General features: G+C 37.7%; 4 protein-coding genes across 6 annotated transcripts; 2 read left to right on the top strand and 2 right to left on the bottom strand.

Moving 5' to 3' along the window:
* The first annotated feature begins 246 nt into the window (after positions 1 to 246).
* Positions 247 to 2,043, top strand: LOC104758321 (uncharacterized). Its single transcript, XM_010481158.3, has 4 exons — positions 247 to 739; positions 955 to 1,172; positions 1,443 to 1,550; positions 1,743 to 2,043. Exons 1-4 carry the CDS (start codon positions 550 to 552, stop codon positions 1,863 to 1,865), a joined length of 639 nt encoding a protein of 212 aa, XP_010479460.1. The 5' UTR covers positions 247 to 549; the 3' UTR covers positions 1,866 to 2,043.
* A 311-nt stretch (positions 2,044 to 2,354) lies between these two features.
* LOC104758270 (tubulin alpha-6 chain) lies at positions 2,355 to 4,659 on the bottom strand. The gene is made up of 4 exons (XM_010481098.3): positions 4,261 to 4,659; positions 3,743 to 3,977; positions 3,270 to 3,640; positions 2,355 to 3,177 (listed from the first exon to the last, which is right to left on the bottom strand). Exons 1-4 carry the CDS (start codon positions 4,351 to 4,353, stop codon positions 2,524 to 2,526), a joined length of 1,353 nt encoding a protein of 450 aa, XP_010479400.1. The 5' UTR covers positions 4,354 to 4,659; the 3' UTR covers positions 2,355 to 2,523.
* A 135-nt stretch (positions 4,660 to 4,794) lies between these two features.
* LOC104758271 (methyltransferase) lies at positions 4,795 to 6,890 on the top strand. 3 transcript variants are annotated; one of them, XM_010481099.2, is made up of 8 exons: positions 4,795 to 5,023; positions 5,143 to 5,216; positions 5,605 to 5,747; positions 5,844 to 5,890; positions 5,977 to 6,085; positions 6,195 to 6,256; positions 6,338 to 6,452; positions 6,609 to 6,890. In XM_010481099.2, exons 1-8 carry the CDS (start codon positions 4,835 to 4,837, stop codon positions 6,752 to 6,754), a joined length of 885 nt encoding a protein of 294 aa, XP_010479401.1. In that variant the 5' UTR covers positions 4,795 to 4,834; the 3' UTR covers positions 6,755 to 6,890. The 3 variants fall into 3 exon arrangements, 2 of the variants coding, with proteins under 2 accessions (XP_010479401.1, XP_087353480.1); XR_002036168.2 differs by having other exon boundaries at positions 4,797 to 5,023; positions 5,977 to 6,105; XM_087497354.1 differs by having other exon boundaries at positions 4,797 to 5,023; positions 5,610 to 5,747.
* A 28-nt stretch (positions 6,891 to 6,918) lies between these two features.
* Positions 6,919 to 8,503, bottom strand: LOC104758272 (F-box protein At1g49990). The gene has a single exon (XM_010481100.3). It carries the CDS (start codon positions 8,331 to 8,333, stop codon positions 7,062 to 7,064), a length of 1,272 nt encoding a protein of 423 aa, XP_010479402.1. The 5' UTR covers positions 8,334 to 8,503; the 3' UTR covers positions 6,919 to 7,061.
* Positions 8,504 to 11,536: the final 3,033 nt, after the last annotated feature.

The raw sequence follows: 11,536 nt of genomic DNA, 5'->3' as shown, positions 1-11,536 counted from the left end.
AGTTGTTGGAATCTAATCTTTTATTAAACCTGCCAAAACGAGACAATTTGGTATTACACTGTCAAGCTAGAAGCTACCATGAGTAATGATGTTCTTGCATAATGATTTTTTTTTTTTTGGTTCTCTTTATATCTATTTTTGTTGATTGTACTAATTTAATTGGGACCCAATTTAATTTGGGAATAGAGACAAAAACGAGACGTGGAGTCTCGCGTTACGTTACCATTCTCCTTGCGGCAAATTTTAGCAACCACACACACACCTGACAGCCTCGGCGCATTTTAGCAAAACACCTTTTATGCGTGCTAAAAGACGCTACCAAGAGTGTAAAACAGTGATGATGATAACTCTGCCACCGTTGTCTCGCAACCACTTGCTTCAAATATTTTTTTGACACAACACATAACAAACATAATAAAATTTTGCCGTCTTGAGTTTATCGTAGACTCTCTCTCTAATATACGCAGCTTCTTCTTTTTTCTTCCTCCCTGGATCATGAATCTTTCCTGGAACTGAAGAAAATCGCAAATTAAAAGGAAACAAAAAATAATGGCAGCTTCTCTGGAGATTGTTAAATTCTGTGTATCTTCTCCTGTTTCGATTTCCCGCCATAAGACTCCCGTTAAATTGGAATCTAGGAAAAGGGTTTTCAGATTAGCTGATTCCAGAACTTGGGTTCGTCTCGGTACATGTGTTAGGGTTCGTTCATCTGCTCTTGACGGCGATAATAAGTCCAAAGGTCTGCCCTTTACTTCTTCTTTTTTTTTTTTCCCTCTTCCTTCAGACAGGATTGATCTTATAACCTTTTTTTTGTTATTTTTCTAAGTCAAAACATATATCTTTGGTTTTGGGTTGTTTCTTACTAGTTTAATTGTGGTTGAATCTGGAGCTTTAAGATTGAGTAAGATTTTGATTTGTGGAGTTTGTTTGTTTTTTTTGTTTTTGTTATGGTAGGTGAAGAACCTCCAGAATCTTTGTTTATGAAAGAGTTGAAGAGACGAGGTATGTCTCCTACCTCAGTGCTTCAAGACTATGAAGTGGATCAAGATGAGATCAAAGCCGGTAAAGATACTGGAAACAGCTCTAAAACGACTGCAACTACTCCCGCGTTTGATCCAAGCTTGCTTAACCAGAGAGAGAGATCATTGGCTTTAAACAGCGAAGGCCTTGAGGTCAGTTTAACACTTGTACCTGCTAACTTTATATATAACTTGTAACAGTAGTGTGTTCTTTGTATCCCCGTAGTTCGTAGCAGCTTGTGTAGTTATACTAGAGTTTGATTTTAGGAGTTGATTAGGGAATTTGTCAAGTAAAGAATGTTGAGCACTACTGTTTATTTGTTCAACCAAATAAGTCTAAAATCTTGGTCGCTGGTTAAGCATTTGATCACCTGCAACTCCATCATTAACTATTGAGAGATGTATCGTTTATTGTTGTTTCAGGGATTGATTCCGCGGGCTAGAGTCTTGCTGACAATTGGAGGAACTTTCTTCTTGGGCTTTTGGCCATTGATAGTCTTGACTCTTGGTGCCTTCTCTGCCCTTTACCTCGTAAGTATTTGCAAAAGTCTACTTTTCTTCATTATCATTCTTGAATCTTATGAAAGAGTCAAATGTAGAACCAACCTAACTCCTAACTAGATTTAGTGCTTATAGAAAGTGTTTCAGAATAACCTTCTAAGGTTTTCATTTCCACAAACTAATTCTGTATTTTTTGTTGTTGTTGTTGTTGAAAATGTAAAGTACTTTGGAGCTGATTTCGTGCATGATGGAAGTAGAACTCCGGTCTCACCACCACCGTACATTGATCCATATTCTCTGTTGGAAGATGAGAGGATATCAGGGATTGATCCTCGTCTAAATTAGCAGCAACAAATTGTTCTTTGTGCTCTACACAATCTAGTAGTATATATTGGGGGCTCTAGTCTACGTATATATTTTTATTTACCGTCTTACCTCTTTATCTATAAGATATTCTTACGGATGTACAAAGACATTGTTGCTGCTTCTCTGTAAGGGTTCAAAAAGTTTCAATCTTTCACCATTCTTCTCACTTCTTTGAAAACTCAAAATTACCTTTCTACATGCTTTTTAATCTAGATTATTGAAATTACTTATTATATCAGCCATGATTATTGAAATTTATATTATTCTCTCATTATAAAGTTAATTACATTAACTGCTAAACCAAAATATATTCTAAATGTATTCATTTTTCTTAATAATTTTAGCCTAACCAAAAGGTCCGCGGCATATATATATATATAAGTTCGTAGATTTCGATTTGAAATTGATCATAGAGATAGAGAAGCAGAGCAGAGAGACGAGTCAACAACACACAAAGGAACTAGATAATTGAGATAAAACGGCTATTTTCACAAGCAAGAGACAGAAATTTAGTTTTAATGCATCAAGTTTTCGAGAAACACACAACTAAAGAACTCGTAAGAGTTTCGAGCCCATTCCACAACACGAGATAATAGAAAAACCAACACAAAATCCAAGTTTTTTAAAAACATGCTTCTCAGTACTCCTCTCCTTCATCATCCTCATCGTCACCACCTTCAGCACCGACCTCTTCATAATCCTTCTCCAACGCAGCAAGATCCTCACGAGCTTCAGAGAATTCTCCTTCTTCCATACCCTCACCAACATACCAGTGAACGAAAGCACGTTTTGCGTACATAAGATCAAACTTGTGATCAATACGGGAGAACACCTCAGCAACACTCGTGGAGTTGGAGATCATACAGACAGCCCTCTGCACTTTAGCAAGATCACCTCCTGGGACAACAGTTGGTGGCTGGTAGTTGATACCACACTTGAATCCAGTAGGACACCAATCCACAAACTGGATTGTGCGCTTGGTCTTGATGGTGCCAACCGCTGCGTTCACGTCCTTGGGAACAACATCACCACGGTACATCAAACAGCAAGCCATGTACTTTCCGTGACGAGGGTCACACTTGGCCATCATGGAAGCTGGCTCAAAAGCACTGTTCGTGATCTCAGCAACTGAGAGTTGCTCGTGGAAGGCTTTCTCTGCAGAGATGACTGGTGCGTAGGAGGAAAGCATGAAGTGGATTCTTGGGTATGGGACCAAGTTGGTTTGGAATTCAGTGACATCAACGTTCAAAGCACCATCGAACCTCAGAGAAGCAGTCAAGGAAGAAATAACCTGAAACCAAATAAAGAGAGTGCACAATTAGAAACAAAAGAACAGCAAGATTATTGTTTAAAAGGGTTATTTGATGCTGGCTGGTTCTATACCTGAGAGACAAGACGGTTGAGGTTGGTGTAGGTTGGTCTCTCAATGCTCAAGGAACGCCTGCAGATGTCGTAGATAGCTTCATTGTCGAGAAGGATAGAGACATCAGTATGTTCCAAGAGCGAGTGAGTGGAGAGGACACTGTTGTAAGGCTCAACAACAGAAGTAGAGACCTGAGGAGATGGGTAAACTGTGAAACCCAACTTAGACTTTTTGCCGTAGTCAACAGAAAGTCTCTCAAGAAGAAGAGATCCAAGACCAGATCCAGTCCCACCACCAACAGCGTTGAAGACAAGGAATCCTTGGAGACCAGTACAGTTATCAGCGAGCTTCCTGATACGGTCCAAGCACAGATCAACAATCTCTTTCCCAACTGAGATAAGATTTCAAAACACAATCAGTTAGTTAATACACGATAAACTCAACAAAATATATATGATTGATGGAGAATTTGGAAAAGGAATGAGTATCATACTGGTGTAATGACCACGGGCGAAGTTGTTAGCTGCGTCTTCTTTACCGCTGATGAGTTGCTCAGGGTGGAAAAGCTGACGGTAAGTACCAGTCCTGACCTCATCGATCACAGTTGGCTCAAGATCAACAAAGACAGCACGTGGGACGTGCTTCCCTGCACCGGTTTCACTGAAGAAGGTGTTGAAAGCATCGTCACCTCCGCCAACAGTCTTGTCACCAGGCATCTGTCCATCAGGCTGTAAAAATCCAGATACAAAACACCACATCAGTTAACAAGACGTCGAAATCAAACACAGATCTAATAAACGGACCTTGCAACAACGATACCAAAAAAATTCCAAGAAATCGAAATCAAATACAGATCTAAACAACTAGGTACTATATATAGATCCGCCATTTTAATCATAAATTCGAGAAGCTAAGAGAAATGCATCACCAAATATCTCAGATCTGAGATTCAGACCACGATAAAACTTAAATCTAAAAGGAGTAAAGGTTGAGGAAGAGGAAGAGACGAACCTGAATGCCATGTTCAAGGCAGTAAAGCTCCCAGCAAGCGTTACCGACCTGGATACCAGCCTGACCAATGTGGATCGAGATGCACTCTCTCATTTTCGTTTCGCGGAAGAAAAGATTTAGAAACTAGAATTACAGATGATGAAGAAGACGAAGGGCGTTTATGAAGACGCTCTTCTTTAGATGCTTTTCAGAAAAAACAAAAAAAAAAACTGGATCTAGGTTTTACGAAAGGTGTATTGATGCTGTGTACATTTTATAGGCGAAAGTATCCATCTGTATGTAACGGCACGTATAGACACGTGTAATGATATAATTGGTCTGTTGTTTAACCACGATTTGTTGGTATCATCGTGATCTGCGTATTTTCTAATTTTGAATTTTGCTAGCTTTTATGACCGTTTCTTTTGTATTTTTGAAATAACAAAATCCCCTTGAATTGCGCGGAATTTAACCGGAAATTTAATTGGAATTGAACCGGATAAGACCGATATCTAAACTAAACCGAAATAATAAGAACTGAACCAAAATCTTCGAAAGGGAAACAAAAAATTTCGAAGCTTTTGATTGAATAATAATGAGAGCCCTGGCGGCTGTACGGCCACTGTTTTCCGATTTGCCGAGTCTTGTTCGTTCATGGCTTCCTCCGTCCAGCTTCAGGACGTTTGCTTCTGTATCTTCGTCTCCTCCTTCGGATTTGGACCTTCGGAATCAATCTCGCGGTGGCCTTCCTCGATTCTTCTCCGATGATCTTCCATCTTGCAAGGCACACTCTCTCTCTCTCTCTCTCTCTCTCTCTCTCTCTCATGTTCTTGTTGCTCCATTACTCTTATTTAGGGTGAAATGGTAATACTAATTTTATTTAAATCATTATGATTACTTTAGGGTGGAAGTGTTCGTGTTCAAGGCTCTGAGTTTTGGCATATGGCTAAAGTTCTAAGACTGAAACAGGAGGACAGGTACTAATTACATTCAAATACGTTATTGGTAATTTCCCAGTGTTGTTATTGGCATGAAAGCCCTTTAAACAATTTGAGTTGTTCTTTCTTCATTCTTGCCTCAAATTCTTGATTTTGTTCATATTTGTTTGCTTGCATCCATGTAGCTGCATTGTGTTGTTGTGTGTATGTATATGGATAGGAAACCAAAGAGCCATCGTTTTAGCTAGATCCTAGTAACCTTTTTATGCATCTTTGCTATGATGAATTCGGTGGTTATTGCTATGATATCATCAAACTAACTCTTAGATAAGATTAGGGTACGTATTCTTTGCTTTAAGATCACTTACCAATTACCATTAGAATTTAGTAAATGTAAGTAATTACTTGCACCCTTTTTCTATGCAAGGGTAGAACTCTTTAATGGCAAAGGAGGTTTGGTTGAGGGTTGTATACAAAGCATAGACAAAACTGGAGTTGATTTTATCGCACAAGAAGATCAGAAGGTGATTGTTCCTCAGGGCATGCAGTGGCAGGTGTTTGCAGCTTTTGGTATGAAATGGGACTGCTCGTAATGCTAAGATATTGCCAGATTATTTATTCTCTGCATACCTCGGGTCATGATATCTTTAAATATGTGTGTTTTAGGAACTCTGAAGGGTGGTCGAGCAGACTGGCTAATTGAGAAATGTACAGTAAGTATTTACTTCTATGTCTGTTCTAAGTCACCTGTGATTCTGTGAATATCGTGCCACTGAATATGTGTATATGCTATTATCAGGAACTTGGAGCGAGTAGTGTCACCCCACTTTTAACAGAAAGATCTTCCATAATCTCCGAAAACCGGGTTGACAGATTAGAACGCGTTAGTTTTGCTGCGGCTAAGCAATGTAAGTAACAATAATATCAGGTAACATACTACCATTTTATTTATTAATCTTGTTCCTGTTTTACCTTGGTATGATCACAAACTATTTGCCTTATCTTTTACTCTCACAGGCCAAAGGCTACATCAGATGGTACTGAACCCTCCAATCAAATTTAATACCCTCTTGGATCATGTATGGTTCAACATCTCTCTAAAGCCACACTCAAGATTCTTGGTTTCTAAACTTGACATAATACCTTTTGGTGTTTTCTAGATTTCCAAGTCGAAGTTATGTTTGGTTGCTACAGCCGAAGCTACTCCTCTCCTTAATGCAGTAAACTCGTCACCAAAAGAAACCAGTGGAGTATTAATCGTTGGACCAGAAGGCGGTAAGAAACCCTTTCTTCAATACATTTTCTGATGTGGTTGTCTTCTGCAGAAGCTATCATTTTTTTCAAAAATTACTGGTTAGACACAAAATGAACGGTAGCTACACAAGTCTGGTAGACTGGTACAATCTAACGTCAACAATGATATTGGCGCAGACTTCACGAAGAAAGAGGTGGAGATGATGTTGGAAGCAGGCGGCACAGCGGTTGGACTCGGACCGCACCGGTTGCGAGTAGAGACCGCAGCCATCGCTCTTCTTGCAACTCTAGTGATGTGGTCTGACTCTCAAGAGACTGTCTAAAAGCTGGTTAGGCTTTAGATTTTGTTGCCTTGTCTTGTGTTCTAAGATTTTGTTAGGTAATGTCTCTGGATTTGATTGATAGAAACAAAAAGGATTGTTGAATATTATAGCCAAGAAATTTTCGATTTCGAGATCTGATATATTTGTTTCCATACACTATGATTATTAAAGCACTGCCAAAAAAAATTGATTATTAATACGTTGCACAGCTCATGCTACAGCATGCTGAATACATAAACACCGAAGAAAAAGCTTTTTTTTTTTTTGTCGTCAAAATGGAAAGTTACTAATCCCCTAAGAAGGATAATCAAGTTGGCGGTTGGGGTACGGAGTCCATCCAACGTGGGAGCACAAACTGGGATAACATAACGACTCCATTGCAAAATTCTTCCAGGTGCCCTGCAGTATCTGAATTGTTTATGCGACAACAATCACCTTCACTACTACTACTCCAATCATCTGATTCTTGATGAACAATAAACTCTTCTGTCCGCAAGTTACCAGATGCCAAACAACGGTCTTGACGTAACCACAGATAGACGATACCAGAATCAAACGGATTCATTGCCAGGGGGAAACAGTTGACATCAGATACAACAGACGGCATGTTAATTTCCCAAATCAGCTGCCACCTTTCACTGATATCTTCGTTATTCAGCCTCCATACACTCAATCTTCGATATATAGCTTCGATGAAGATAACATCTTCTACTGAAGTAGTCAAGCATCTCCGAGCTTTTTTGTGATCCACGCCAGGGAGAGGTATAATCTGACATTGATCATCAGCTTCAGGGCCATAAAAGTCATGAGCTATAAGGACACCAGGTCCATTACAAAACATAAACCTATCCCACATATAAAGAACCCCGTTTAGAGAATCAAAACCATAGTTGCCGACGGCTCGGGTGGAGAAAAGTTTCTTGATAGTCCATAAACCTGTCTCAGACGAATACACACAAACTCTCCATAGATACATTCCTTCAACTTTACGATCAAACATTTCCATTTGGATCGTCCTAACCATTTTGAAGCTCGAAACGATGCCGTGCTCAACACGGGTCACCATACCGACGGCAGAAAATGGATTCTGATACCAAGGGATTTTACTTTTAGCCCATGGATCAGGAGCTGGAGGGATCTCAACCCATTGCTGTAAAACTGGATTACCAACGAAAGATTTATAGCTGTAAACCATGTTCTGATTACGGGAAAGAAAGACATCGATCCAGATCAATCCGTTTGAAGAAGCTTTAAAGTAGTATTCAGAGGTAGGGAGATTCGGATACCGTTGGAAAGGCATGATATAAGAAACAAGTGATTTGGGAAGATCCCATGTTTCGCATCCGTGGAAGCCTATGGGTTGTGTGATGTGACGACAGTACTCGGTTCTGAACATGAGAGACCATGAGGAGGAGGAGTGTCGGTGGAGGGAGACAAAGAGCCGGCGGATGTAGTCCGATTCTATAACAGATTTCCATCTTTTGCAGACTGATTTGAATCTTGCGATGCTTCTCACCGGTAATCTTGCAAGTATCTCAACCAGTAACGCCTCTGGGATTGTTCTTCTTACAGTTTCCATTCTCGTCGGAAAGATATTAATTAAAGTCTCCTTTGGTCACTTTCTGTTTCTGTCTTTTTTTCATTCTTTTTTGGACATGGTTGGACGTAAACAGCTGTTTCCTTTCATTTATTAACTTGATGGACTCATGAATCAAGCAATTTTTTTTTTTTGTATGTAATAGACGACAAGGGAACAAAAGAAATGAATCAAGAAATTTAAAATTTAAATGGGTGGATGAATAAGAGGCATAAAACGATAATGTATTGATTTTTTTGGATTTGTTTTGGCTTTTTTAATATAAACAACTCAGAATTCACAAGAAGTACAAACGGAACAAACAAACATATTCTAACCATCGTAGAGACATAGAATCACACTTGTAATTTGAGCCGTGTGAATGGCATATACCAAATGTCGTATACCAATCATACAATCTGAATTTGTTCAAAATTTCAAATTTGTTAATAACAAAATATCAAGAAAAATGTTTATAGAATAATTGTTTGAGACAAATGACAATGACTTACTAAAAATATATATAATCAACTCAGAATTGTTATATATATATATATATATATATATGATTAGTTTCCTTTAAGTTTAGATATGTACAATAGTTTTGTTTTGTTGTAGAAAACATAGGCACATAATTACATTATATGACTTGAGAAACAAAAATTAGGCTTTAGGATTGTGTAATATGCTAATATGAAGAAAGTACAAAAGATTCAGTTTTTTAATCAAAATGAAAATGCCTTCATTGGGTCTTCTAGAATAAAAATGTTAAATACAGTTTTCATATTATCCAAAACCCACAAAATCAATGAACATAGTATTTAACATTTAAAGTACTAGTAATTTTAAGTATTTTTTTTTTTTTTGGCAACAGAGTACAAGATCAGCTCAAACGAACTAATTGGTAGGAAAAACGTTTACATAGGTAACTAGATAGTAATTTTAAGTATTAAAATTTAGTTTTCAAAGTTAGTAACTACTTGGCAAGTGTGAAAAAGTTATATTTAAAATTATAGAAAAATTAAAATAAAACCTTAAAAATAAAAGGATTACAATTAATCTTTTTAAAAAGTGTATAAACACAAAAAGTAATTTATTAAATTACTAATTTTAATAGAGAAGTAATCTATTAACTTACTGATTTTAGTAGGAAAATATGTGAAATTAACAAAAAAAATATGTGCAATTTAAATACAATTATTATTTATTATAAACAAACAGTAAAAATAAATATATACAGAAAATTGATTAAAGTATACAAAGTTTGATTTGTTAAAATTAGTAATTAACATAATATAAGAAAATTCAGAGAATCAAAATAAGAAATTAAAGTAATTTTCTTCAGTTTTTCAATTGGTGAATGTGATAACCCGTCCCGTTGACCCCACTAGCCCACCGCTAGCTTGCCCCCATAGGCCCGAAGCTGGCCCTGCAGGGCATCGATCCTAACCCATCACTGTGGAAATCCACATCCACCAGTAGGTTATTGGTGCGCCAGGCGTTCCTCGAACCCTGGTCCTCACCCTTTAACAACCTTCCCACAGGACAAGTTGTCACCAATTGACCTGCAGATCAATTGGTGACAACTTGTATTATGGTTCGTTGGTGACAGCTTGTCCTGTGGGAAGGTTGTTAAAGGGTGGGGACCAGGGTTCGAGGAACGTCTGGTACACCAATAACCTACTGTGGATTTGGATGAATAGTTCCATTTGCCCAGTGAGGGGTTAGGATCGATGCCCTGCAGGGCCAGCTTGGAGTCCGTTGGGCCGGCTAGCGGTGGGCTAGTGGGGCCCACGGATGGTCCGTTGGAGCAGCTAGCGATGGGCTAGTGGGGTCCGCGGGACGGGTTGTCACAGTGAATGATTTGATACTTCTTCGTACCTTTAACTTTCGGTGAGTATAATTTTGCTTTACCCGGCTCAATTACAGTCTTGTTAATTGCATACTGATTCAGTTACTTGAGTTAGATCCTACGTGAATCTATCACTTAGCCACAGTTTCATTGATGGGAAAAGGTGGATGCATTGCTATGTTCTAAGTTTACATTCAATGGATGCATTGCTATGTTCTAAGGGCTCATCAATGGTTGAGATGTGTTATGTTCTATCTAGTTACAGAGTCAATGATGGTTATGTGTATGTTTCTTGTCTTATGAATTCAGGTTCACTTTAGCTTAATGCATAGGTTCTCTTAAGGTTTCCAGATGTTTTGCCGCAAGTTTATTCAGTACTCTGGTTTTTAGCTCATTGATAAGTATGCATTGCTCTGTTTTAAGTGCTATATAGTTATAATGTACTGACATCTCTATCTTCATATATATCAGCCAATGCACAATTTTTCTAGATTAGCTCTATAAAGTTTTCAAAGTTGCGTGTTGTTGATCGTGTGTCTTAAGAAAGGGAAATTTGATGAGCTGGTGGAGGAGAAAGGTGTGAGAATACTTGTTGAACCAAAGGCTTTAATGCATGTGAATGGAACCAAGGTGGAACTCTGCAAACAGAAGAAGGAGAAATCTATTGGACAGATGAAACAATATATCGACATTTACAACAAGTGTCATCAATTTCAAAATCCCTAATTAATAATAGCAAAAGACAAAAAAAACCTGATTTTTTGCACGAAAATCAAACTATTTTCTAAGAAAAATTGAAATCTTTAGGCCAAACAAAATCGAGAATAGCCAGAAAGGTAGATCCTTTATGTACGTGTGAGTGTGACCCTCTGGCGAGCATGATCAGAGATGCTGAGAATCGTCTAAAGAAGAGCATCCGTAGCTACATTCACCGCCGTTAATTGTACTTCTTTCTTTCTATTCCACGTATTTATTAACTTTGTGAATTGTTTTTTTTTACATTACATGCTACATTGATATATATCATCATACTAAGATTAATTTTTTTTTTATATTTTGTGTTTTGTTAACAACATACACATTGTACCCTAGTGACTCAATAACAACACTAATACAAATTACCAAAATACATATTATGATCAACCTAATTTCTATATTTTTTTAAAAAACATTTGTTATTGTTCTTTGATAATTTGATTTTTTTTTTGGAACTGTAAACTTTGATGAGTTTTACTTAGAATTTTGTAGATTTATTATAAAAGTTGACATTGTCTTTTTTGATGTTGTTGTGGAGAGAAGTGAAGATGAAGTTGAAGTTGATAGAAGAAGATAAATGATTCAATTGTCGTATAAA

The sequence above is a fragment of the Camelina sativa genome, chromosome 17 (assembly GCF_030686135.1).
Source record: "Camelina sativa cultivar CO46 ecotype springtype chromosome 17, ASM3068613v1".
Classification (NCBI taxonomy): Eukaryota; Viridiplantae; Streptophyta; class Magnoliopsida; order Brassicales; family Brassicaceae; genus Camelina; species Camelina sativa.
This window is presented reverse-complemented; position numbering and strand designations above follow the sequence as displayed.